The 26,131-nt window shown below is 39.4% G+C and overlaps 4 protein-coding genes across 8 annotated transcripts; 2 read left to right on the plus strand and 2 right to left on the minus strand.

Annotated features, from left to right (window-relative positions):
• Positions 1 to 479: 479 nt before the first annotated feature.
• On the plus strand, positions 480 to 5,246 carry LOC122830635 (L-rhamnose-binding lectin CSL3-like). Its single transcript, XM_044116190.1, has 9 exons — positions 480 to 977; positions 1,910 to 1,942; positions 2,018 to 2,077; positions 2,858 to 3,134; positions 3,215 to 3,318; positions 3,933 to 4,001; positions 4,085 to 4,217; positions 4,336 to 4,439; positions 5,025 to 5,246. Exons 1-9 carry the CDS (start codon positions 959 to 961, stop codon positions 5,039 to 5,041), a joined length of 816 nt encoding a protein of 271 aa, XP_043972125.1. The 5' UTR covers positions 480 to 958; the 3' UTR covers positions 5,042 to 5,246.
• A 114-nt stretch (positions 5,247 to 5,360) lies between these two features.
• Positions 5,361 to 11,884, minus strand: atp6ap1a (ATPase H+ transporting accessory protein 1a). The gene is made up of 11 exons (XM_044116058.1): positions 11,694 to 11,884; positions 10,854 to 10,980; positions 10,188 to 10,262; positions 9,626 to 9,819; positions 8,883 to 8,923; positions 8,720 to 8,805; positions 8,484 to 8,636; positions 7,618 to 7,775; positions 7,472 to 7,522; positions 6,527 to 6,764; positions 5,361 to 6,040 (listed from the first exon to the last, which is right to left on the minus strand). Exons 1-11 carry the CDS (start codon positions 11,828 to 11,830, stop codon positions 5,831 to 5,833), a joined length of 1,470 nt encoding a protein of 489 aa, XP_043971993.1. The 5' UTR covers positions 11,831 to 11,884; the 3' UTR covers positions 5,361 to 5,830.
• Positions 11,885 to 12,596: 712 nt separating this feature from the next.
• Positions 12,597 to 19,103, minus strand: tafazzin (tafazzin, phospholipid-lysophospholipid transacylase). 5 transcript variants are annotated; one of them, XM_044116555.1, is made up of 11 exons: positions 19,032 to 19,103; positions 18,038 to 18,185; positions 17,828 to 17,956; positions 17,708 to 17,753; positions 16,803 to 16,888; positions 16,650 to 16,730; positions 16,522 to 16,563; positions 16,089 to 16,151; positions 15,614 to 15,666; positions 15,462 to 15,539; positions 12,597 to 14,293 (listed from the first exon to the last, which is right to left on the minus strand). In XM_044116555.1, exons 2-11 carry the CDS (start codon positions 18,144 to 18,146, stop codon positions 14,192 to 14,194), a joined length of 789 nt encoding a protein of 262 aa, XP_043972490.1. In that variant the 5' UTR covers positions 18,147 to 18,185; positions 19,032 to 19,103; the 3' UTR covers positions 12,597 to 14,191. The 5 variants fall into 5 exon arrangements, with proteins under 5 accessions (XP_043972490.1, XP_043972336.1, XP_043972242.1 ...); XM_044116401.1 differs by having other exon boundaries at positions 16,650 to 16,888; XM_044116307.1 differs by lacking the exon at positions 19,032 to 19,103 and adding an exon at positions 18,782 to 18,863 and having other exon boundaries at positions 16,650 to 16,888.
• Positions 19,104 to 19,653: 550 nt separating this feature from the next.
• On the plus strand, positions 19,654 to 25,847 carry ndnl2 (necdin-like 2). The gene is made up of 11 exons (XM_044116972.1): positions 19,654 to 19,799; positions 19,950 to 20,013; positions 20,996 to 21,115; positions 21,332 to 21,395; positions 21,880 to 21,959; positions 22,034 to 22,131; positions 22,216 to 22,295; positions 23,101 to 23,143; positions 23,981 to 24,043; positions 24,945 to 25,059; positions 25,561 to 25,847. Exons 2-11 carry the CDS (start codon positions 19,963 to 19,965, stop codon positions 25,663 to 25,665), a joined length of 819 nt encoding a protein of 272 aa, XP_043972907.1. The 5' UTR covers positions 19,654 to 19,799; positions 19,950 to 19,962; the 3' UTR covers positions 25,666 to 25,847.
• The last annotated feature ends 284 nt before the right edge of the window (positions 25,848 to 26,131 follow it).

Raw genomic sequence — 26,131 nt, forward strand, 5'->3', positions numbered from 1 at the left:
AGTTTTAAAATCATGGTTTCATTTATAAACTCCGGTACAAACCGCCTCCTTTAAGTCATGAATTTAATTTTGGTTATTAGATGTATAAGTCATGATTTGGGTCATGATACAATTTCAATTAAATGACAAAAACTTAGAAATAATAAAACTTGATCTCATGTTTCAGTAAATTTTACTTAAGTGCTCTTGATGACTGTTCAGTCATAAACTAACTGAATAGAGTGGAGCTTTTATTAATTCACAAGTAATTTATTTATTTTTATTACATTACAACAGAATTTAAACTTTTACCTTTTTATAGTTTCTCAGGAATAAATTAAACACGTTTGCCATGGATACGTATCCATGTTTGTTGTTTTCTCATAAACCTTCATCGTGTGACTTTGCATTTTTGAGAAATAAACCAATTTTGATGCAAATAAAAACCCAACTCGTCCTAAAACCTTTTGTTGAAAAAAGCTGCTGTGTTTCCATTAAGCACATTTATTTTCAAAATGTCAAATTGTGCAATTATTAATGCAAAGTTCCTCGATAAATCTAACTTTCAATAACTTCTTCCTTTTTGTGAAAACCAAACATTTTAAAACCATTTAGCGGTTTTTTGTGCCTTCCTGGATGATTTCTGAAAGTTTCCTGATTCTGTCGTTGCTCCAAGATTTCCATCCATCAGATGTACGGCAAGCCGTTTCTGATCTTATGCAGCAGGTCAGGAAGGAATCTGATCTTCTGCATAATCAACATGCATGCGTGTCCAGAGCCGACATAAAGTGTTTGACTGTGTGAATGGTACACGAACAACGCCAAGATAAACAGACTCAAGTTTTCCAAGCAGTTTGTTTTGGTGGAGAAAGTGACAGACAGAGGATTATGGGATGGATTCCCTCCTTCGGGGCGGGGAACAGAGAACGGCTTAAATACGAGCGGCCAGCTTCTTCCAGCATCCATCCGGCTACCCATCATGCTCTGCTCCACGCTCGGTGAGTCTGATTCAACAATTTCAATTCTAGGGGCTGCAGGAGAGAAACGCACACGAGTGAAAGTTAAATATTTAAAGAAAAGTTGTTAGTTTTTAACTGTTACTGCAGTTCTTGTTTTGTTTTGTGGGAACCAGATTTCCCAGTGGAAAACTGGGAACTCTGGTCTGTAACTGGTGGGTGAAACGTGCAAAGAAGCACAGCTGGAACTGTTTCCTTCTCAAATAATAAAACTAATGAATAAATGGATCAGTTGGTTTTTAAAAACAAAAATGTTTAAAAAAGCCAAAAAGAATTACTGAAATTAACATTTATTATAGTTAGCATAAATATCCTGAGTTTAAAATGTTCATAAATCTTTAGAGACGATTATAGCAAGATGTCATCAGCATACAGTTTATTTTAGGGAAGATGTTTGTAATGTATAATATTGATTTCAAAATGTTCATTCATTTATTTTGGTATGTCATGTGCAGTGGTTTAAGCTCACGACCCTGTGGAACGCCACACATTGCTACAACACAAACTAAAAGATACAAACTTAAATTGGTCTTAATCCATTTTAGGGCAATAAACCTTTATAGCAGGAGCTCAACTCTTAGGTCCATTAAAACCAGGACAGAACATTTTTTCTGCTTTAAATCCTGACTGAAACTCTCTGGTTATTGAACATAATCTCTAAAATAAGAATAAATCTCTTTATTTATCAACAAAGTTCAGTTTATCATTAATCAATGAACCAAACAATAAAGGGACTTTATTCTCTAGTCTTCTTACTGTTGGGATCATATGTAGATGAATTTATAACTAAACTGTCGGCCTGAATGCAGGTTGAATATTATTAATAATTTGAATGATTTCCACTGAATCCTGCTGAACTTTCAGCTCATTATGAAAAATCTCACAGCTTTAATAAAACGTTTTTTCTCTTCTAGTTCTGGCGGTATTGTGTGTGCTGATACCTTCAGGTAAAAAGACTCTAAAATGCAGAAATGTTGCTCATTAATCTTAGTTCCTCGTGATTGACGGCGTTTTATTTGCAGCCGGCTCCCAGGAGCTTCGCGTTGTGGCGTGTGAAGGATCAGTGGCTCAGCTGAAGTGTGGTGAGGTCACCGGGTTTGATGGTTCTGCTTCTAACTGGAGTTTTTATCTTTAGAACGATTCAGAATCAACACACAGCTCCAGTTCTTACAGCCGGAAACCAGAGATCAGGATAAACTCTGAGCCTTCAGAGCCACATAAAGATGGTTACAAAATCAGCCTCTTATCACCTGAAGAACATTTTCAGCATTAAAGGACTAAAGTCCCAGCTGACCCAGAACGCTGCTGCTGCTGGCGTTCTGACTAAAACCACGGAGACAGAGCGCCTCACCCAGTTCTACACCACCCAGTTCTACACCACCCTACAGGCCTTCACTGAGAGAACAGACTTTAAACTACGGCTGGTAGTTTATAAATTGGATTAAAGGCTGCTGCTGGATCAACCTTCCAGACCTCTCAGGTTCTGGTTCTGGTTCCGGTTCTGCTCTGCATGCAGAACCGGAACCAAACATGGAGAAGCAGCATTCAGCTTCTATGCACCACAAATCTGGAACAAACTTTCAGAAAACTGAGACACAGCCGAAACACTGAGATTCTTTAAATATTGGCTAAAACTCTGCTTAGAGTTGCTTATTAAATGTTAAATATTGATCATTATATTTGACGATTTTGATGATGGCACTCGACAAAATGTAAAGTTTGTTACTGGCTTCTTAATTGGTGACTGCATGATGGTTTTTATAACTTTTTATTTTTGTGTTTTATGATGTAAAACACTTTGAACTGCCTTGATTGATTGTTTGGAGTTTAAAACCTCCAACGTTTCCGATCCTCTCTGTCAGAGAATGGTGAGGTTATATCTGTGACCAGTGCTGCATACGGACGCAGAGACCAGAAGACGTGCATCGCTGGACGACCCGCCAACCAGATAACCAACGTCCGATGCTCCAGGAGCTTACACATCAATCCATTCAGACATTTTAGAAAACCGTTACATCCACCCAAGCTCTTACAGAAGGTGGTTCCCAACTTTGGTGGTCATCAAAAAATAATCAAAGTACCCGTTGGACATGTTGCCAGTCTGTCTCAAGGCAGCAGCAAAGATAAAGTTGCTAAAAGGTGCAAATGTCTATTTTGGTGTCAATTATTCACTGGGATCATTGTGGATTAAATCTCTAATTCTGATTGTCCATCTGCAGCTGCAACGGGAAGCAGAGCTGTTCTATCAGAGCAGCAAACTCTGTGTTTGGAGAACCCTGCGCCGGAACCTACAAGTACCTGGAGGTGGAGTACAAATGTCAACGTAAGTAAAGATGGAAACATTGGAGACTGGTTAAACCCTCCAAGCAGAGGAGGTGTGTGTGTGTATATATATATTTTTAAATAAATTGGTCATGTACTATTTTTACCAGTCAAATTATAATCATATTAACATTAATAATTAGGCTATTTAGCCGTATTTTTATCTGCATTTTTGACCTGGGTAACGTGCAACCAGAAGGCTCCATTTGTTAAAACATGTTAATGAACATGTTCTAAAATCTAGAAATTAATAGACAAAAAGTTAATATTTTGTCAGGTAATGAGAGTTTTTGTTGATTTGAATAAATCTGTCGTTAACTGTGTAAGGTGTGACCAGAGAGCAAACGATCATGTGTTTTCTTTACTGTGTTAAAGAACACACGTCGGCCATGTTCCCCATCAGCACCAATGTTTCAGCAGCTGGATTAAGAGCAGCCGCCTTCAACCAATAAACCAGTTCAAACATGTGAGAACTGAAGGTGCTGCTGAACCAGAACCACTTGACTCTCTGTGTTTTTAGTGCTACTGAAGGAATGGAGGGCAGGGCTTTCTCCATCCTGTCCATCTCCAACTTTCTATTCAGGACCATTAATGTGATCTGGATCTCTCTGACAGACACTGGAAGAAAACCCCAGAAAGGTCCAACTGTGGCATGTGAGGGATCAGTGGCTCAACTCCGGTGTGGTAAGATCTCTGGTTTTACTGGTTTGTTCCGGAGCATTACACCAGGAAATTGTCTCTCCAACGTTTCCTCTTCTCTTTGCCAGACAAAGGCGAGGTTATTTATGTGAGGAGTGCTACATATGGACGCAGGGATCAGAAGACGTGCACCGCTAGGCGACCCGCCAACCAGATAACCAACGTCCGATGCTTCAGGAGCTCAGACAGAGTTGGTCAGAGGTACAGAAGTTCAGTTTTTTGTAAATGTTTTTAAAACTGGATCTAAATGTGTGAACTCAGAGGTCTACAAAGATAAAAATCTAATTTTATTGGAAACGGACTTGATTTGAATCCACAGATGCAACGGGAAACAGCGTTGTAACGTCAGAGCCAGTTACTCGATGTTTGGAGATCCCTGCGTTGGAACCTACAAGTACCTGGAGGTGGATTATATTTGTTACGGTGAGTTTACCCTCTAAAGTTTGTGCATAAACTAAAATTAGCTGCGCTAGAGTTAGCATACTTGCTATTTATAGGATTCTAGCTATCATTAGCATATGACCTACAGCAATAGAAGTGTATGAGCTACAATGCTAATATTAGCTTAAATACTACCATTACCATGTTGGTCATCAATCACTAGCATATTGGCTAACCTTGGCTCCATTCAGTATACAAATGTTTGTGTGAGCTAAACTTACTTCTGAATCAACATGCTAACATTAGCTTGTGGGCTCAGTGGGAAAACATTGTCCACTCAAAATGTGGAAAACTGAAACACTTCTTCCAAAAACATTTAATTCTGAGAAAATCTGCTTTAACAAAACTGTAGTTTTCGGTTCTGAACATTTATGCAGCCAGGTTGTTGCAACTTTCTTAGAACAAATTAAAAATTTTATTTAATTTTTTTTTTTAATGAACTTAAAAAATGTTATTAAAGGAAATTTATTTTTCTTGGCTTTCAGCTCAACAATTTTGCTTCTAATGGGAAAAAAAGTTTCTAAATTGTCTAAAAGTTATATTGTTATTTTCATTTTCTTTTTGCAGCTTTTCTGACTGGGTGAAACCGTCATCAGGTCTCCTGTGTTCTGGATGAAATTCATAATAATCAGGAATATCTACAGCATTGATTAGCAGCTTAATATCTCTTTAAATTAAATTAAATTACTTTATTGGGAAATTATCTACTCTTCTGTATCTTTAAGTTTTCTCAACCTATTTTACATTTTTATTTCAGTTCTTCATGAATAAACCTGACTTGCATTTACATTCTCTGGATTAAAATTCTTCCAAAAACCTTCCTAAACTATAAATTCAGTTTTAAAATCCTTCCACTCTGAACAGGAAGAGACTTTGAGTTTAAAGATGGCCGCCAACCAGGAGTGACACCTTTAGGATGTTTTATTGGAGTCACAGCAACAATACAACAACAATGGAATATCATGAACATAATCCATAATCCAATTTAATGCTTCCAGTAATAATCTCACATATCTACAACAAAACAAATGTAAACTGGAACTTCACAACAATCACAGCAGTAACAATAATAAATAGCATCTTTACTCCATTTAATAAATAGTAATTATTTCTGGATGTTTCAATCACCTAAACTTTGACTGTCGGTGCTGGAATTCACATTAAAGGTTTCAGTGATGATGGAATGGGAGGACCGGTTGGTTGCGGTGGGAGGACCGGTTGGTTGCGGTGGGAGGACCGGTTGGTTGCGGTGGGAAGACCGGTTGGTTGCGGTGGGAGGACCGGTTGGTTGCGGTGGGAGGACCGGTTGGTTGCGGTGGGAGGACCGGTTGGTTGCGGTGGGAGGACCGGTTGGTTGCGGTGGGAGGACGGGTTCACTCAGTCTGGGGCACGGAGATGCCGGGGCCTTTGGGGTCGTCGAAGCGGTCCATGGTGAGCAGCTGCATGATCATGTGCAGGCCGTAGGTCAGAACCAGAACCATGAGCAGACTGGTCAGCAGGCCCATCCAGATCCCAGCCGAGAAAAACCCTGCGCAGTCGCTGGCGTACGAGAACTCGCTGCCGCTCAAGCTGAAGCCCTGGATCTGGGAAAATATTAAAATAAAACATAAAATTTATAATCTACAATCTGTAAAACGATTGATCTCTCTGAGCTGCTACTGCTGCCTGAAGAAAAGTGCTGCTCTAAATAACCAATCAGAGCCAGGAGGAGGATCTTAGCGCTGTCAATCACTCATGTATGCACTGCTAAATGTGCTAATGGTGGAGAAACAACTCACCGTTACAGGAAAATCATTTAACTGCTGTCATCAGTGGTCATGCTAACTACTGTGAGCATGTGGAAAAGTTGTATAATTTGTTATTAAAGTCATGATAATAAATATTTATCACAGAACACATGACCATGTAAAACCTGAAGGTAAGAGGTTAGCATTTGTGCTAAATAAATGTAATAATTGTGACTAGTGGGTTGATGTTTCTGCATTGTGTAGCATTGTCTGGGTTCGGGCTGTTCGGGCCCATGGGATGGAAACGTTTGGGAATCTGCGGTCAAACCGACTGAAACTCACCTGGAAGTCGTCGAAGGAGACCCTCCACTGGTTGGCCGGGTCTTTGGCGGAGCGCGGGACGAGCAGCGGCCAGCGGAAGCTGCTGACGGACGAGCAGCGGTAGGAGTACTCAGCCGGGGCGTAGATCTTCCTACTGCCGTTGAACGTGGCTTTGGTGCCGTCGTACTCCAGCTCCACGGCGTCCAGAGTGAACCAGCGGCGCGCCGACACCGTGTAATGGCGCTGGCTCATGACGAAGCTGGAACCAACCGCAAAACAAGTTTAAAAAACAAAGAAAGAAAGAAGAAAAACGCATGCGATCGCAGCCGTGCTGTAACGATTCATCAAATGAGACCAGAGACTCAAATATTAAAATTCCTCGAAGCAAATAATACGCCTCGAAGCGTTGTAATTTTTGCTACGTAGCGCCGTGTGTTCCGGCCGGATACGTGCTGCGTGACGCTGTCACTTCCGCCGCTGATGAATGCTAACCGCTATTAGCATGGCAGGGAGCTTTTCCCCGGACATGTTCGGGTTTTCATCGTTTTTCGGGGATCCGTACCATCGACAAATGTGAGCATGTGGTAAAAGAAATACTTCCAGAGAATGCATTTTTGTTTCTTTTTTAATGTAATTGTAATTATAAAAATAGTTTACGATTTATTGAGAATAACAATAAAAATGGTTTAACCACATTTAGCAAAACTGGGTCAGATGTACAATAATCAAACGTGAGGAAAGAATTTATAAAAAAAAAAATTTCTATCCGTAATCAGATAAACACATTTAGCTAATGTCATAAAATGTGAGATTAACTTTTGTCTTGCTGTGATGAGTCCACCAGAGGAGGCTATAATGACCATTTATTGCAGCAATGTTTTATTGTTTTAAATAAAAGACTTAATTGTCATAATAATCAGTAGATGTAAAATAACTGTTTACATTACAGGCCTGTGAAACACTTACATCAGCTTGAAGCTGCGGTGGCCGAGGACGTTTTCATAGTTCAGAACCAACCTGGAAAGAAACCAAGCAGCAATGAAGGAAGCGTCCGGCTGGAAGCTCCTCTATCGCCTGTTTTAGCTGCTAAACCTAAAATTCAGCCTTTCCACCTGGATTTGCTCTTGTCGCAGTCGGAGCCGTGTAGCTTGGGGCTAACTCCCTCTCCAAACGTGGCTGGCGTCAGGTTGTGCTCCTCCCACTGGTTGTTCCGCAGAATGCTCACCGTCAGGCGTCTGGCCCACAGCATCATGCAGGTTTTGTCGTCCTCCTGCAGAAAACAGAGCAGAAAACTGAAGCGATTAATCAAGTTAATCAATTATCAAAATAACTGTCAACTAATTTAGTAACCAATTAATAGTTAAAGGGAGTAAAATGAAAAAAAGACGATTATTACTCTGAGTATTAAAATAAGAATAGCTTAATGAGAAGTTTGTTGTAGATTTGTGCTTTCAGAAAGTATAGAAACACGGTGGCGGCAGCATCATGCTGTGGGTTGCTAGTAAAAGGACTCGGATCAGCGGTGCCCAAAATCAGAAAATTTAAACTCCTGGCCTGCTAAATTAAAAATGCAAAAACTGTTTATCGTTTTTGTTTTTCCTGCTTAACAATAAAGTAGATTTTTATCAAAATATTTATATTATTAAAGAACCAAACCATAAAAAGGATGATTTCCAAATTTCTTGTTTTCTGTTTCGTTGGCCAAATTTGTACCATTCTTGACTTGTTTTTCGGGAGCCGAACAAATCCATTTCAAGGACCACAAATGGCCCCCGGGCCACAGTTTGGACCCCCCTGATAGATAGATCTAAATCCCTGGAATAAAGTTTGTTTTGTTTGTTTGTTTAACACATAAAACCTCGAGTTTTGTAGCTGAAACGTGACAAAATGTAAAAACCTCTGAATGATTAGAATCGTTCAACGGACATTTTTAAATTCTGTACTGTCCCTTTAAGCCAGAGAAAGACAGAAAACGCACCTTAAACTCCACAGGAGGGTAGACTCCGGGCCGCTCCTTGACGCGCTGCTGGCGCTCCCGGTCCCTCGACCGGTCCCTGTATCCACCTCTGGACTGCAGCAGGGAGCGTCCTCCACCAAGCCCCGCCTCCAGAGACATGGACGCCGCTTCCTTCTGCCGACACGGACAAAATGGGAGGAACGGGTTGGACCAAACCTCATGAAGACCAGCGTTCACGATCACCACGGCGGGCTCACCCTGGAGGGCTGCAGGCCGGTATAAACGGCCGTGAAGGGGATGGACTGGGACTTCATGATGCTCATCACCTGACCCATGACCTCATCTAAACAAAGACGGATAAATGTGTCAAAAACATCAATTTGATGCTTTGATGAATGAAAACTGATCACAAGGTCTCACCGTTTCCACTGAGAATCTCTTTAGCAGACAGCAGATCGGACCTGCAACACAAACCGGTGGGAAAACAGTGAGATCCGGCTGGGAGGAAGGGAAGTTATCCATTAATTATCTAAAGTTAATTTCTCTTATCAATCAACTAACAGTTCATAAGCAGCCACTTTATAAAAAACCCGAGTTTTTTCTTTTATCAAGAGGGCCGAGCGACTTATAACACGAAGGGCGAAATGTTTCATTTTCTATCATTATATTTGAACATTAGTTTGTCAGATATGTTAAATACCGACGGAATAAACAGAAAAATTTGTTGTTCTCACATTATTACACTTAGAAAAATATCAAACTAAACCGTGAAATGTTGCATTGTTTTCCGTTTTTCTGTCATCACCACATCCTCCCTCTGAAGCATGTCAGTATTTTTTACTGATAAATTGATGCCACTCAGTTCGACTGAATGGGCGATTATAATAATATAATATAATATAATATAAGGAGTTTTGTTCAGTGTTTATATTTCTACAGAAGAACCACATAAAGTGCATTTTTCATCGACACCGGACTCCGTTTGGACCGGTTCTCTTTGCTGAACTGGGATATTACTAATGACCAGCGGCGCCCTCTGCTGGATAGCGGCCGCACTACAACACTGAATAAAGATGTTATTAGTTAATCGAATGGAAATAATTTTAATCGAATAATCCATTAATTGTACGTAGATTAATTGTTTGCATCCTACACAAGCTCACCCGGTCCCGTACGGCAGCCTGAACACCAGCAGAGCCGGAGACGAGGCGTTCAGTCTCAGCTGGCTCAGCGTCTCCGGGTCCATGTACAGAGGGGACGTTTCCAATTGGTCCTGCAGCTGACCAATCACAGCGTTGGAGGCGGGCCAAGACACAGCAGGAAGAACCAGAGAAGAAGAAGAGGCCTGAAGCGCTCCCTGGGACAGATCAGAGGAATAAATAAAGACACGGGATGAAATTAATATCATCCTTTACAGCAGGGGGTCCAAATTGGGGTTCTGGGGATATTTAACTGATTTTGTGCAGCCCCTAACTTCAAGAATAGTCCAGATCTCTCCCTGTAGCCCAGGCTATCCAGTTCATTTCCTGTTCTAAATTGGACCTTTAACAATTATGTGTTTTTATTCTTTAATTAATTTTAGAAAAAAAAGGTTTAATGCTAATTTATTTGAAGAAAGACCATATTCAGCATAGCTTATATGCTTTGTTTACTGAACCATGATATAAAAACTGGGGTATATTTCTCACATACTACCACCCTGAGTGTCTGACTGTAATATTTTACCTCAAGATTAGGAAAAACACCATCTTGCTTGTTTCCAAAGGCTCCTCCATACATGGTAAAATCTTCAATACTCATCTAGAGAACAAAAACAAACAGAAAACAGAGATTAGGGAGACAAGAAAGCCAAACAAAAAATGTTTTGATTGAAGCTTTGGATCCAGAACCATCAGGACAAAATTTATACAACAACTGAAAATTAAATTTACATTTGAAAAATACTTTATTTGTCCCAAAGAAAAATTAAAACTTGTCTTAAGTTATATCATTCAAGTATCTTTAAAGAGTCGATGCTGTTGCCAGCCGGATCTCCAGTAGCAGTCCGTCTTGCAACTAATTTGAAGACTCCTCTGAGCAAAGACTGTTAGCATCAGATGCTAACAGCTCAGTATCTGGGCAGCACAGACATTATTCCACAAATAACATGTCCTGGATCAGTTGCTAGCTAGCTCTGCTAATCCGCCTCATTTGTTTTTGCCGCCCCTCTTTAAATCTCTGAGTTAAACTTTAACAAACAGGTAAAATTAAAAGAATAATCCCCTTATGAATCTAACAGAGATTATTTTACAGCATTAATCATTTGATTTTTGGTTGTTTTTTGGTAAATTAAGGTTATTAATTTGTTTGCGTTCTCGTAGATGTGGGAACTGTTAAGTGTGTGTTTTGTACCTTATCCTGAAGGAACAGCACCAGGTTTCGGGGCCCGACGTTGAGGGCCTTCTCCAGGTAGGAGGCCAGCTGCTGGTGCCCAACAATGTGACCTGCAGTGGGTGGAGCCTGCTGAGGGACGGAGACCCTTCAAAAAAAGGGAGACATCAAGCAGGTAGGCAACCAGAAAATAACAGAGACATATAAATATGTGGTTATATGGAAAAACCATGACTTGCAGACTCATTATTTAGCTGGAATATTTTCCAGAAGCTGAACAAATAAATGTAAATATATCCAGAACAGCTGTAATGTATGACTATTGTCCTGTTTTATTATTCTAATTACATTTTTAATGTACTAATTATGTAAATGTTCTTATTTTATGATTTTATTTGGTGTTTGGTTTGTAATTTTGCTTGATTCCTATGAAGTGTATTTATTTAGAATATCTAAGGCAGATAGTAACTACTTAATTACGACTAAAGCTTAACATTGTAACATTTAATATAATTTTATATAATCCAATGGTCTACTTTTATGTATACACATTCGTTGATCTTAAAAGCGTATTTATTTAATTGAAAACTGATATTGAATTTGATTAGAGCCAATGGGAAAAAAAATATTTTAATTTGGGGTTTTTTTCGTAGTGGCCCTCATCCTCTTCCGTAGGCTGAGGTGACACTAAACGCATAAATGAAACACAACATGATCTCTAATGCGCGATAATTTGAGTTAAATTGAGACCAAATTTTGACCTTATAGCTAACATTTCTCCTCCTCTGACATCAATACACTGCTAATGGTTAGCGGACAGTCCGAGCCCCGGTAGAACCCCGAACCCTGGAGCCCACTCACCCTTCACTCGTCCACATGATGACCGGGACCTGCTCATCGCACTGCACCGTGATCAGAACACTGAACACGGCCAGAAACACGGCCATGAACCCGGGGATCCGCTGGAGGAAGAAACTCGCTGTCCCCGACGACGCCATCTTTCCTCCGATATGACAGCAGGTGCCGAACGTGACGTAGAGGAGGTCACGTGACTACTGAGGAGCATCTCTGCAGGAGTGCGCTAAAGTCCGGTGTGTTCTATGGCAAAACAACTTAACACATAATCCTCCATACATTTTCTAACACACTTATCCCTGCGGGGTCGGGAGGGTTCCTATTCCCGGGCGAGAGGCGGGTCAACCCGGACAGGTCGCCAGTCTGTCGCAGGGCAACACAGAGACGGACAGGACACACAACCATTCACACACACACACACACACACACACACACACACACACACACACACACACACACACACACACACACACACACACCTAGGGAGAATTTAGAGAGACCAATTAACCTGACCAATTAACCCGGAGAGAACCCACCATGCACAGGGAGAACATGCAAACTCCATGCAGAAAGACCCCGGGCCGGGAATCGAACCCAGGACCTTCTGCCAACTGCGCCACTGTGCAGCCCTCACATAATCACAATAGAAGATATTGGTGATATTCTCTGGCTATCTCTAAGCTATCCTTCGACTAAAAGAGCGACATAAGTAACTAAGATAAGTTATAAGCTAAACTATATTATATTAGAGGCCTGGCTTCGTTAACCCTGAAGAGTTTTATAAACTCTGACATCAAAATACCTCAACTCAGTCGTAAAATTAAGCTTAAGTTTTGTTTTCTAAAATATCTTTTAGAAAGATATTATCCTGGGGCTAGAATGGAAACGAGGTATAAAACAGACCAATCACAGCTTTAAAAGTCAGATGCTTTATTGAAAGCATACAGGAGGAAAGAGTAACTGACAGAAAGGTGTTTCACTTAAAATAATGAGAAATTAATGTTCTGTTTCCCTTAGAAAAGTCAGCAATCTGGGGATAAAATACTCTATTTATACAAAATATGTATCAAAGCTGGGGCTAATTTAAAAAAGTTAATAGATCTACAGAAAATCCAGCATTTTCCAAACATCAATACTTTCCCAAAACCTTCACATAATGGCCATAAAAAACTGCACTGAGAAAATCACAACTCAAGTGTTTGGTGTTGAACTGCCAGGCTGTAAAAACGATGCAACCTGAACTGTGATGGTGATCGATGCTGCAGCAAAGAGACAAACAAAAAACTGAGCAGGAATCAGAAACCAGAGGACAGAAAACCGACTGAAGCACCTCTGACCTCAGACAGAGACCAGAAATCCACCAGACGATTCCCTCACCAACATGTGGCACAACGAAGAGGTAAACGAGGGAGTAAAGTTACCTTATAAAAGATAAAACAGGCTAAAGACGTCAGATTTTAGATTTGATGGAAAAATTAAGGTTTGAACATATAAGAGGACTACAATTAAGAGTTATGGGTTTGCAGAGTGACGATTATTTGGCATAAAACAGGAAGAAAGAAGTGAAAAATCTCAATATTTTCATGTATAAATTGTACATGTGAATTCTAAATCAACATGGAAGTAGTTGGAGGAAAAACCTTTAAATGGGATCAAAATCTAAACGGAAGCTGCTGTGATAAAATCTTAAAAACAGATCATGTAACGTGAGTCGAGGCGTGTAAAAACTGTTAGATTTAGAGGCTAATGGAGTTAGAAAAAGTCCAACTTTTAGAGAAAACTTGGTGGAAATGAAAAGATCTAAACAGAACCAGGCGTTTAGCTGCTGATGCTTTGGCACGTTAACGAATCAGGACTGACATCAGTTTATAGACGCTTGTAGATCCACAGGCGCTTTAACTCCACAACACTTCCTGGTCACTTAAAGAGCAGCTTCAGGTCGAATTCTCCAACCGCATCATCAGAATCAACATCAAAACACGAAGCAAACAGTGAAGAAAGATCCTAAATGTATTTTAAATTACAGCCTTTGTAAGCTGCTAGTCTGACGCAGCTAAATCAACGCAGAAATGATTTTAAATTAAATATGAGAATTAAAAATGAGGAATAACAAAAATGTAAAAACAAGTGAGGTGAACAGAGGCACAGGTTGGATTTGATCTGAAAACTAGGAACAGAAATGATTCAAAATCCACAACAGAAACAATTTGTGGGTCAACATACATTCAGAACCATCAGTCATCAACTTGCAGCTGTTCGCTAATTCACTTTAAAACATGCTTTTTATTTAACAACTGGAGATTCTGTTTCTTCAAAAGTACGGAAAACGATCGCTGTTGATCGTCGTTTCTTCATAATTCAACTGAAAATCCAGCATGTCGTCCAGAGCAGAAGGCTAGTGACCGACTCAGAGTCCAAACCGTGCTTTAGCATCTGACCAGGCTAATGCTACATCCGTCCGTCCGTCCGTCAGTCCTGCTCGCTGTTTGGAGGGAAATCGAGCTTCAGGATCTGGCTTCTATCTGTCTGTGGAGACCTTCAGCCTGAGCTTTCAGGTTCCTGAACTCCGTCTGGATGAAATCGGTCAGCGTCTTCCTCATTTCCATCTAAAACAAGAGTTTGGTTAAAACCAAGGGAGGAAATCCCAATAAATAACAATAAACAGGGAGATTTCTTAAGCGTCTCGAAAAAGTTACAGTGAAATTGAACATAAAAAAATCTGTAGATGGAACCTTAACGATGCTGCGTAGAATTTAGCCTCATAATTGATATCAATGTATCTTATTAGTCCCGTATCTCTTATCTGAAAGGTTTTTAATGTGTTCAATCTGACCAAAAATTCATCCTCACTTTTTCTTAGATGAAAAAATGTTATTCTTTGTTTCTTTTGCCTTTTCATTTTTCTATTGTTTAAATACAAAAGTTCCTTTTCTGATTTAAAACTGGGGGGATCTGGGCCCCTCAGCCCCCCCTGGGATTTACGCCTATGGTTCTAAAGTTAAATTTACGCCACAGAAAACAGACGGTGTTTAAAATGTCTGCCACTCAGTCAGGCTGCGAGAGAGTGAGAGAGAGCAAGACTTTAGCATACAAATCAATGTATAATTAAAACAAAAAGTAAAAGCAAAATAAAAAATAAAATCTTAAGCTAGAATAAAAACAATATATAAATAGTGAAATAAAAATAAAAACTAACAAAACAATAAGATTAAAAATAAGATGGAAAAAATTGGGATTATGTTAAATTAATAAAATCAAAAGTGCTAAATATTAATCTATGTTACTATGTATAATCAAATAAGTTATTTTTTGGAGCAATATTTGGTTGATCAATAATTTATCAAACCATAGACGTTTTTCTATGTCTGTTGCTAATTTTGGCAGCTTCAGCCCTCCATAATCCAATGTTTATTGAATTATAATATGTGTTAAATCTGAATGTAAATTTCCTCTTTAATGTTACTTAAATAAAAAGGCCTCTGATAGGTCCGACGAAATGGGAAGTAAAAAAATAATTATTAAATTGGTATAAAGTGACACATTTGGATTAAATAAGTTAATGCCGCCAGTTTTCAGTGCCATTTTTTAGTGTTCAGTGTGTAAGGAAATGTGTATAAGTGTTATAATGGCTATGAGATGTAATTACATTAATATTAATTTTGGATGTGGATGTTGGCCATATTTTCTGTGCATTCCTAGTTCAGACATTTTTCTTCAATTTGCTGTTGGTTTATTTTTTCCCCTAGAAAAGCAGAAACAGTTTGTGGTTTTCACCTGGCTCTTGTTTTCAGCTCGGAGGGAATCAAGCAGCTCTTTGACGCTGAAAGGTTTTCCCACCAGGACCGTGATCCTCTGGAAGAAACGACAACATTTAATACCAACAGAAGCAGAACAAATCCAAAACACATCAAGGTCAAAGGTCTTACGTTCCCGATCCGAGGAAAGTAGGGCGACTCGTTTGGCAGGACGTCGGTCAAACCTGAGGAGACGAAAGAGAAAACAGTCTCTGAACGGAAACAGGCTGGGAGCAGAGACAAACATCCAGAAGAACATTCATTAATACCATCAAGAGAACTGACACAAACCATAAAACTATTTTATAACAAACATAGAGCAGCGTTGTGGTCAGTTGCTATGGCAACAAGTCTGAGTGTGGACTCACAGAGCAAGAAAATAGTGGTTTTGAGTTTTGACTTTAGCAGGTTTCCTGCACTATTTTTCCCTTTGCTGTGGCGCGCTGAATCAAAAACACCCACATCTCCAGGCTTCATTCAGTTAGCGTCTCTACCGCAGCATCGCAGCTGCGGATGGCAGGGAAAAGGATCGTTTTTCTGCGTTGTGCATGAACCTTCCTGACGTAAACGAAAACATGCAGCGTGTTCGGACTGTCGGTTTACTCACCTACATGCCAAAGCGGCAGGATGATGGGATTCAGAGAGCACTCTGCTATCAGCCGACCTACACCTGAAACACACAACAGAACCAAAGATTCACTCAACAGAGGAGGGATTTTAGAGGTTCTCCACTTCCTGACCGGGGCAGAACCTGGTCCGATGCCTGGTTCTGGACCAGCTAAAGGCTGAGACTCCAGGTCAAGCTGAAGAGTGCAAGCAGTAGGAGACGGATAGAAAAATGATTTTGCCTCATATTATCAGCTGTACTAGTGTGTTTTCAAAGTGGGGCCACCAGGTGGCGCCAGAAGAGCCTCAAACATTTGCAGGATGAGAATAAAAAAGGAAAAATATTTGAATGATCTGAATAATCGATAGATTACTTGCTCAACGAAATAACCGCTTACAACAGCCGTATTTGGTACAGAGGCTGTTCCACTCACCCCATTTCAGGCGGATAAATTCCTCCGTCATGTTGATTTTCCCTGTTAAACCAGGAATTAAACACAGAGGAAGTTTTATTTTGATCCCAAAGAACATCCAGCAGCTGAAACATGAATTACTGACGAACCTTCAGGGAAAATGTGGACCCATTCCCCCTTGTTGAGTTTCTCCAGGACAAAGTCCATTCCCTTCTGGTAAACACCGTCCCCTGCAGGAGACAAACTGTTACTGCGTCTTTTATTTGTGCAGAAACAGGAACTGGGGCTTTGCTCGGACTCACCTCTGCAGACAGGAACACACTTTCCTCGGCTGAAGAACCGGGAGTGCAGCTCTCTGGTGAAGCAGATGTCAGACGCTGTCGGCGTCCTGTCCGGTCCAAACACAGAGGTTTCCATGGTTACTCACAGGGAAAATCTGGACTGGAGGAGCAACTATGGACGCACCGATCCACTTTCTACACTTCAGATACCAATATCTGAGGTTTATCATCAACTGATACCATCGATACAGAAACACAGCCGAACTGACTGAAATGTCTGAAGTTATTGGTTAACTCTGCACCAGCACAGCTCACTAAAATACACCTGCAGCTTCACCAGCTGGTCAAACTCCAGGAGAAACAGCTTTGATTTGTTCAGTCGGCTCAATTAGGAGTAGAGCAGCTGAAACTGACAGAAACATGCTGGCTATCTTGGTCAAACATGTGAAACATAAACGGCAACAAACCTCAGATGGTTCAGAAAGAGCAATTAAAAATTCTAAAAATAAAGTAAAATAAAAAATAAAGCATAAATTATACTGAATGGATCTGCCCTTATTGTCACCGACACCCAGGCTGAAAAAACCTTATGACTGGGTTTAAAATTTTATTTTTATCTTTCTGTTATTTTTATTATTATTATTTTATTTTTTTTACATTTTTTGGTCTATTGATTTGTTGATTTTGGCCCATGTGACCAACGGTTTGGACACCCCTGCCTGACCTAATTTGTGAATAAGTAAAGTCTTGACTCTGACTACATCTCCCAGAATGCAGTGCAGTCCTACATTGGAGTTCAGTTAATATTCTATCTATTGATAATGATTCTGGGTCTATCCTGATGTTTATTGTTGTTGATTTATTGTCCAGATATTAATATCGGATCGGTGCATCGCCAGGAGAAACGGCGGAGAATAAAAACTCACCATCGCATCTTCCTGTAGCTCCAAAGCTGCCGCAGCTTCAGCACACCTGCTCCAAACGAACAGCGTTACTTCCTGGTTACGACCCCAAAGGCCGGACCGCCAACGTTTCCCGGGTCTTACCCCAGATGTGAGGGTCGTCCATGCAGGATTGGTGATTGGACAAAGTGATGAGGGGCGTGTCTGATGGCCGGTGGTCAATCAGGTCCAGCAGAACCTCCTGGTTGTGGACGGTCAGGTAGTTCATGTACTCTGGATGGAGACCAGAAAGTGGCTGCTTGCTCTGCTAGCATGGATGGATGTTTGTTTGCAAGTCACAGATTAAACACTTACTGGTCCAGATGAAGGAATACGTTCCCACCATGCCCATGATGAAGGTGCTGGAGACCCGCCACGCCAGCGCAGGGCATTGTGGGAACGGCCATCGGACCTCCAGTGGCATCCTGGCTCTCCAGAGTTTCTACATACAACCACCGTCACCCTGACAACAAGGAGAGGGGAAATATTCATAAACATAAAGTAGAAAAATTCAAACAGCTGCAGTGGTTCTGGTCCAGAATGAACGACCTTCAGATTCTTCAACGTGAGGTTTGAAACCTGAGCGTGATTATACGTTCAACAAAAAATTATCACGATGTGAATAAAGGATTAAGGTTTGAACTCCTGGAAAATACCTGGAAAAGTCTTAACTTCCAGATTTTTCTAAACTGCATAAAACCCGGATCCAATCAGGAGACTAAAGTCTGAACCTTGTGAGAGAAAGAGGTCAAAAGGCGAGGAGCTGTGTGATCTAAGAGTGACGTCACATCCAGCAAGATGGTTTTTTTCTCTTCCAAATGTGAATAAAAATATTTCTTCTCTTTTTTTAACCGGAATGCATAACCTAAAAGTTTTTCTACTAGAGTGGTTGACCAGTGGGATATATTGTTATTATTTGGTATAGCTGTCTTTATTTTATTTTATTTTTATCTGATATTGTTAGTTGTTGTTATAAATAAAAACTATATAACAGCCTCCAGCAGCATGTCTCAGTCCGCCGTAACAAGCTGTAGTTCCTGAACACAGAGTCTAACTCACCTGAACACGTTAATGAAGCTGACCAACATAAACTGGGACAGTCCAGCTAACACGTCAACTAGCATTCCGGTTAAAGTTTCATTATATTTATTCAAATATCAGGACCACTTTACAGCTCTAAATAACCACACATAACTATTTTTATTCAAATAAATGTACGTTACAGCCAGTCAGACAGTAGACACGTCATTTTTACACTTTTAAGTTGTTTATAGGAAAGCTAAAATCTCCTTTTTTATGTTATACTTACTTTATAACTGTCTGTTAACCTTTCTTCATTCTTCTCCTTCCTTCTCTTTTTCTTCTTCACTTTTAGTTTAACTACAATCTCTACATCTCTTGCAGCGATGTCGCCTCCTGCTGGATAACCTGATCACTCCAGTCTTTATTCTAAAATCATTCGTCATGTCGGATTGTTTAATGTTTAATGTTTTAGTTAAATCACAAACATAACAAAATTGAGTAAAAATAATTTTGTTAGGGTTAAATAGTAAATCATTTAAAATGGGAAAACATCCAACAGAAAATTGTGATTTTTGTCTTCAAGAAGAGACAGTGAAACATGTTTTGTTGTTCTTTTCTAAATATTCTGTTGAGAGAAGGGAATTAATATGTGAATTGCAAGAAAATAAATTACAGTTAAATATGCAAGATATTTTGGACAATATTTCTACTTCTGAACATTTTTGTTATTTAATAAATTATCTTAAGAAAATGAAATTGATAGAAAGGATATAAGTTTTATTTAATTCATATAATTAATTAATTAATTAATTTATTTATTTTTGTGGGAGAATATATATGTACATGTAGCATCCCGATTCACACTCCATTCCAGTAGATGGCGGTAATGCACATCAGTAAGTTGCTTGCCAACCGCCATTATTAAAAAAAAAACAAGAAGAAGAAGAACCGGTTGGTGTTCATATAAACGGTTCATTTAGTGAGTGTGTGGAATATTTAAACCTCTTTTTATAAACTGCTATTACGCTACTGGGATTTATACATTGTTCCGTCGGTAAGAACGTTACTTGTTTATTATTTATTGTTTATACGTGGTTTAATAAGCTAACATTCTGTTCAGCTAACGTGCATCACTTCCGTCTGTGTTGTTTATGTTTGTGTTTCAAGTCAAGCTCATTTTTATGACTTAAAATGACTCTTTCAGACGCTGCGCTGCCATGACGCAAAGAAAACGGCTACCTAACGTACAAAGCTCATCTCAGAGTAAAGTAAGTGTTAAAAACACGCAGGATTGTTTGGGCAGGCTGGTTCCGCCGCCAATGTTTCCCAGGTCACGCTCCTGGCCTTTTTCTGTGTTTCTCACAATAAACTAAATACACACAGAGCCCAAGGATCCCAGAAAGAATGAAAAAACATGAAAATTCATCGGGTAAATTTTCAGCTCTTCATATATTTAGAAAAGTTTGAGTTTCTACAAGTTTGTAGAAACTCAAACTTGTTTCTACAAGTTTGATTTTCTTATTCCGTTTCTTTTAGATCACGGAATAAGAAATAAACATTTTATTTTCCGAATAATATATAACGTTTTCGGCACTTTAACGATGTAATTTATTATATCACATGTTGTCCATCAACCATTTTGGGTTTTAAATTACTGATGGTACATACCGTATTTAAATAATCCATATTTTATATGATCTAATTTGGATTTGAGTAGTAAGTATGTTTGTATTACAATGGATTAAAGTTGGTCCAGATACACGTTGAACATACGGATAAAAAAATCTCAAATAAGTATTTTTTTACAATAATTTTCTTAACATAATCATTTTATTAGACTAAGATTCTAAAAAATTGACACTAAAAACAATTTAATTATTGAAATGAACATGCATAGAAATAATTAGGAGCATATTTAATAGCTTTTTTTATAATCTTAAAGTGTTAATTTAAAAAAAAGGCATAAACCTGTTAGCTAGCAAGAAATATAGCATACAGATGCTAACAATAACGCCATGAAAATAAAATCTGTGGTTTAAGATTGGTTTTATAAAATGTGATTTATTTTTTTATTGATCTTTTTTGAGGGGTTTGCTGATACAGCTCAACCTGAATAAAAAACCCAACGCTAACATAACTCATATGTTCTCATGTGGACTGACAGTGAAGATTGTTTACGTTGGGATGAATCTGCAGCAGTTTGTGTTCAGATTGGGACGTTTCTTGGTGTGTTTTTATTTTATTCTATAGCGGCAGTCCAACAGCTTCATGACGCAGGAGGAGGACGAAGATGCAACGTTCACCCAGCCGAGCACATCACAGGTCCAGAGGGGGCTGGAGAAACTCACACCTGCACAGGTGGATCAGAAGGTAACACAATGCCACCCAGACATGTTTGGTTTGGAAAAATAAATGGTTTCAGATATTACAAATATTAAGATATTTCTAAAAGTACATGTGCAAATATCAGCTGATCACCAAGATTTATGGAAATGAGAGCAGATTAATTGGTGCACCTGTAGACCAGGTAGTTGTGCAGGTGCATGAATTGTTTAATTAATGTAATATACTTTACCTTTCATGCAGACTGCTGAGGTGGTGCAGTACATCCTGGTAAAGGACCAGAAGAAGATTCCTGTGCGCAGAGCAGGTAGAGTAACGTCATGGCAACAAGGGAATGGAACCGGCAACTTGGTTGATCCACAGTTAGAGGGACTGTGAGGAACGGAGGAGCAGAGCAGGTTCATGCATGTTGTGAAAGAGGTTACGAAGAATATTCAGCAGATTGTAAATGTTTTCTGCATTTTGATGAAACGCCTCTTAATATTCTGACTGGAATATTTTGATGGTGTTTCATTTTTCTGTAGAGATCATTGTGTTCATAAGTTAGCTTTCTCTGTCATTAGTTTCAGTGCAGCTCATCCAAAGAACAAAAAAAGACAAAACAATCAAACCTCTGGAGGGAACCTCATGTTCTCCTCTAAGGTTTTTATTTCTTCTCTCTTAAGACAGGAAAGGAAACAAATATTTATTACTGGAAAAAAAAAATCCCAAATAGAAAATAATTTATGTGTATATTTTAGGGTTGGAGAAAGTTTCAGTGGTGTTAAATCACGGCTCGCTTCTCTTCCCAGACCTCGTTAAACACGTCGTTAAGGATTACAGAACCGTCTACCCCGAGATCATAAAGAGGGCAATGCGGATATTTGAACAGGTTGGTTAAATTTCCTCTCATACAGTTATAAGATTAACTGTAAATCTGTCGTTAATATTTGATTTTCCTACCAGGTGTTTGGCTTAAAACTGGTTGAAATTGACTCCAAGAATCACATGTATGTTCTGGTGAATAATCTGGACGCCTCTACAGCCGGATCCTCGCCAGTGGAGTGAGTATCAGCGCATAGATCCTGTAGTTCAAGCACAACTTTCAATGTTTGGTTTAAAAAAAATAAAGTTTTTTCTGTTTGTAGGCGTCCGAGGAACCCGAAAATGGGCCTGCTGTTTGTGATCCTGAGTGTTATCTTTATGAAAGGAGGCGTCGTCAGAGAGAGTGAGTCTCATGATGCAACGTTTCGATAAACGGTTGGGTGGTTAATGATTTCTGTTTGGCCTCAATCTAATGCTCAGTGTGTAACGCTCTTCCACAGTGACCCCTAGTGTTTAGGAGGAGAAACTGCAGTGTCTTTTGACCCTGTACCTCCAACTTTACCACACTTTGAGATTAAACCGTTTTTTAGTTGGATTAAATAATTTTGAAAACTGCATAAGTACCAATAATCAATCCTTTAATGGTTTCTTGATTTTTGCAATCAATATTTTTTATTTTATTGTGCTACTTTAGAAATATTAGGAATGTTGTGATGTTTTTTCTTTAATGAACACAAATAATAAAAAATCCAGATGCTCATCTCTTAAATTTACTGCTGAAGTTTTATAATGTCTGATTTTACACTACAGAATATCTCAGTTTGATTTAATGGAAAATTTCAATTTCTTTTTTTACAAATGTTTTGACATCTCAGAATATCCATGGGCTTTTTAAGTGTGAAATTAAAATCAAAATTTTATTATGTTTTGACTGAAATTGACCCCCCACAGCCACATATTTAACTTTTCATCTACGATGACAGTAAGACGTTTCTGTGATGGAGAGAAAAAAGAAAACAGGAAGTTAACTGACATAATCGCAGCATATTGTGATGTTTGGCCTGAACTCTGCAGCAGTTTTATTTTTTCATGATGGATTTAATGATGCTGTGTCGTCACATGACCACCCAACCTTATTATTACTATTATTATTATTATTATTATTAGTATTTGTTGACCAAAATGAGGCTGAAATGTTTGTTTTTCAGACCTGATATGGAACACTCTGAAGAAGCTGCGTGTTGATCCCGGGTAAGGAAGAGTTTTTACCTCCAGCAGCTTCACTTGCTTGTTGCTAAGCTAACGTTCAGTTTGTTGGTTGGAAACAAGCCCCTTCAGGCCTTTAGCTTTCCTCTTCTTTGGTTTCTGATTATGGTGACCAGTGATGGACACACTTTGCTAATGCTCTTCTAGCGGAGGTAATTTTTTGGTTAGAATTTTGCTAATTTTGAAAACGTTTAGTGAACTTTTCTTAGTTTCTACTAAGTTTGTTTTTCAGGAGAAATTCTAAAATGCTAATTTAGTTAGCTGTTCTGTAAACTTTCTGCTGAATAAAGTTTGTGGTTTATATTCATGCTCTTATTCTGAAGTGGGTTAATTCTGTTTCCTCTCTTTTCCCCCACAACTTTATCTAAAACAAGAAACGGTAACAAAATAAATGGACAGAAGATTTGAAGATAACCATAAGTACAGTAGCTTGGGTTGCTAGGCAACAGTGCATTGCACATCTATTGTGACTTAACAATCAGAGGTTTTTGAAAGGGCTTGTTTTCCAGACACAAAAATATGAACTTATTACTAAAAACGACTGCGTGGTTTTATTTAAAAAAAATTTTTTAAAGAGAGGTAAGAACCCAAATTAAAGTACAAAAACAAGCAAGATGTGGAATTTGCATAATAGATCCCCTGTAATGCTTGTTATAGAGCTTTAGCAATAGCAGAGCTAATATTTATGATTAGCGCCTCAGGGTTAGCGCAGCTAGCTGATTAGTTAGCAGTGGCTGCCGCTGGTGAAAAACAAATGCAGTAAAGTTTTTTCCAACATGTTTGCTGTTGTTTTGTTACGTTGTTTTGATTGTTTCCCTCCAGGCAGAGACACGAGGAGTTTGGTGACGTGAGGAAAGTCATCACCGATGAATTTGTGCGTCAGAGGTGAGGCTGCAGCTGCAGCTTTTGTTTTTTTTAGTGAAAGTCAGACTCCTCGCCTCGGTATCGTGACCCAAACAGAACCAGCTGTTGGCTCAGCCTTCTGTCCTTGGAGCCTCCAACCGAGAGGTCGCCGGTTCGAGTCCAGCTCGGGTCCCAGCTTGGTGTGTTCAGAGCCAGTTTCTGTCAGACCATAGACTCTGGTTTATGCCACACCACAGATTAACAGCAGCGTGAGAGCAGGCGGCTCCTGCAGCCCCGGGGCCGGCCAGCATTCCCACTGCGAACATCACCATGCAGCCTGGACCAGAGTGACCACAGTTCACTAGAACTAACTGAATAACTAGACGGAGAAAACATTTTGGTTAACTGGATGGGCGGCAATTAATGAGGAAAAACTGGAACTAACTGGAACTACAACTATGTTTCTGGAACTAAGCATAATGAAATTATGGATATAATGTTTGTTTTCATGTTTATAATAATTGATTTTTTTTTCCACACAAGCAGTTTGTAAATTACACTCCACTTATTCTGTCAAAGTGGCAACGGAAACGTTGGGAGGAAACACCAGTCAGCTGCTTGTCCAGTAATATTTTAATGAATTTTTTGAAAATGATTTCTTTGGTTGAGGATTCGTTACCAATCGATGCAAACACAACAATACTTTGACCTTTTTGAATCCTCACCTAAAATGAACTAAACTGCTGCTATACAGACTAATTAAAACTAACGAAACTAAATTATAATGAAAAACCCAAAGCTGCTATAACCGGGCCGGACTGCCTGTCGTTGCAGCCCAGAACAGATAGGTGGCGCTGCAGAGCGGCTGGTTTCTGATTAGTTTTGTTTTTCTGTATCTATGATGTCATAAATCTGTCATGAACTGCCGGTTTCCTGTTTGCAGGTACCTGGAGTACGTCCGGATCCCGCACACGGAGCCGGTGGAGTTCGAGTTTCGCTGGGGGCAGCGGTCCGACATGGAGGTGTCCAAAGCCCAGATCCTGGAGTTCATGGGTCAGGTGAGGGTTCTGCTTCCCATTCACTTACCGATCAATTAATCTGACGATTTATCGGATGAAAAACTGGAAAATTCTGCTTTTGTACAATATTATAAAAACACAAAGATGCACATAAACAAATAATTCAGTTCCTTTTTAAATAATAAACATTTTGTTGCCTAATCCAAGAGAGAAGAAATGATCTTACCTCTAATCTGGGATTAAAGCCAAACCACACTGAGAGTGAAAAAGTGTCAAATAATAAAACCAAATCATCACGCTGGACTCGGTTTATTTCTGCTGGATTTGGGTTTTTACTTTTTAACATCAAAACAATCCCAAAGATCTTCTAATCCTTTGGGATTAACAGATTGTACATGAAACAGTTTTATGCTCTGAGTTCAGTAAATGGCCTTTTTCAAATTAGTTGACATTTATTAGATTAATCCTGATTAAATCTGTTTTATTCTGACAGGATTAAATCCAGGATGTTCTCTAACTGGTTATTCTGGTTTGTCTCAGCTTCATGAGCAGGATCCGCGGAGCTGGACTCAGCAGTACCGAGAGGCTCACTGCCCCGCCAGCGCCACCGCCAGCTCCAGCCAGGCCAGCAGCAGCCACAGATGACCTGCTTACTTTGACTAGACCTCTTCCACTGTTTAAAACTGAACTCTCGGTTCCAGATTTGCTTTCTCCTGGTTTTTAATAAGGTCAACATGCAACGTTTCATTTGGTTCGTACTTTAACTGTTTGTTTTTATTGTACAGAGTCATGGATTTGCAATGTGTCATTAAAAAGGTGTTAAAGAATCCGGCGTGTGAGTTCAACTGCAAACAACGTCAGTCCAAAACGCATCAGAGACGGAAATGCAGAGACAGACGGCGTGTCTGAGGCGTTTAGGAAACGTAGGAGGTCCGACGCTCACCGTGATGAACTGGGCCATGATTACTGGTTCCAACAAAACAAGAACAATTTAGAGAAATAAGAGGATTTCAAGCACATTTACTCATTTTTAAAGTGCAACTAAAACCCAAATCTACTTTATTTACTGATAAACTGTCTAAAATCTTTGTTTCAGGGAAAATATTGACAT

This window comes from Gambusia affinis, linkage group LG01 (assembly GCF_019740435.1).
Source record: "Gambusia affinis linkage group LG01, SWU_Gaff_1.0, whole genome shotgun sequence".
In the NCBI taxonomy this organism is placed as follows: Eukaryota; Metazoa; Chordata; class Actinopteri; order Cyprinodontiformes; family Poeciliidae; genus Gambusia; species Gambusia affinis.

Bases quoted from the DNA above. Each gene is read 5' to 3' on its own strand.
- LOC122830635 (XM_044116190.1), top strand. The intron at 3,135-3,214 runs GTGCAAATGTCT...GTCCATCTGCAG, and splicing joins AAAGATAAAGTTGCTAAAAG to CTGCAACGGGAAGCAGAGCT. The intron at 4,002-4,084 runs GTAAGATCTCTG...TCTCTTTGCCAG, and splicing joins AGTGGCTCAACTCCGGTGTG to ACAAAGGCGAGGTTATTTAT.
- atp6ap1a (XM_044116058.1), bottom strand. From the start codon at position 11,830: ATGGCGTCGTCGGGGACAGCGAGTTTCTTCCTCCAGCGGATCCCCGGG. The intron at 9,820-10,187 runs GTAAAATATTAC...GATCTGTCCCAG, and splicing joins GTGTTTTTCCTAATCTTGAG to GGAGCGCTTCAGGCCTCTTC. The intron at 8,924-9,625 runs GTGAGCTTGTGT...TTTGTGTTGCAG, and splicing joins AGGCTGCCGTACGGGACCGG to GTCCGATCTGCTGTCTGCTA.
- tafazzin (XM_044116401.1), bottom strand. From the start codon at position 18,146: ATGCCACTGGAGGTCCGATGGCCGTTCCCACAATGCCCTGCGCTGGCG. The intron at 16,564-16,649 runs GTTCGTCAGTAA...CTGGTTTAACAG, and splicing joins GGTCCACATTTTCCCTGAAG to GGAAAATCAACATGACGGAG. The intron at 15,540-15,613 runs GTAAGACCTTTG...CGTTTCTTCCAG, and splicing joins ACTTTCCTCGGATCGGGAAC to AGGATCACGGTCCTGGTGGG.
- ndnl2 (XM_044116972.1), top strand. From the start codon at position 19,963: ATGACGCAAAGAAAACGGCTACCTAACGTACAAAGCTCATCTCAGAGT. The intron at 22,296-23,100 runs GTGAGTCTCATG...TTTGTTTTTCAG, and splicing joins AGGAGGCGTCGTCAGAGAGA to ACCTGATATGGAACACTCTG. The intron at 23,144-23,980 runs GTAAGGAAGAGT...GTTTCCCTCCAG, and splicing joins AAGCTGCGTGTTGATCCCGG to GCAGAGACACGAGGAGTTTG.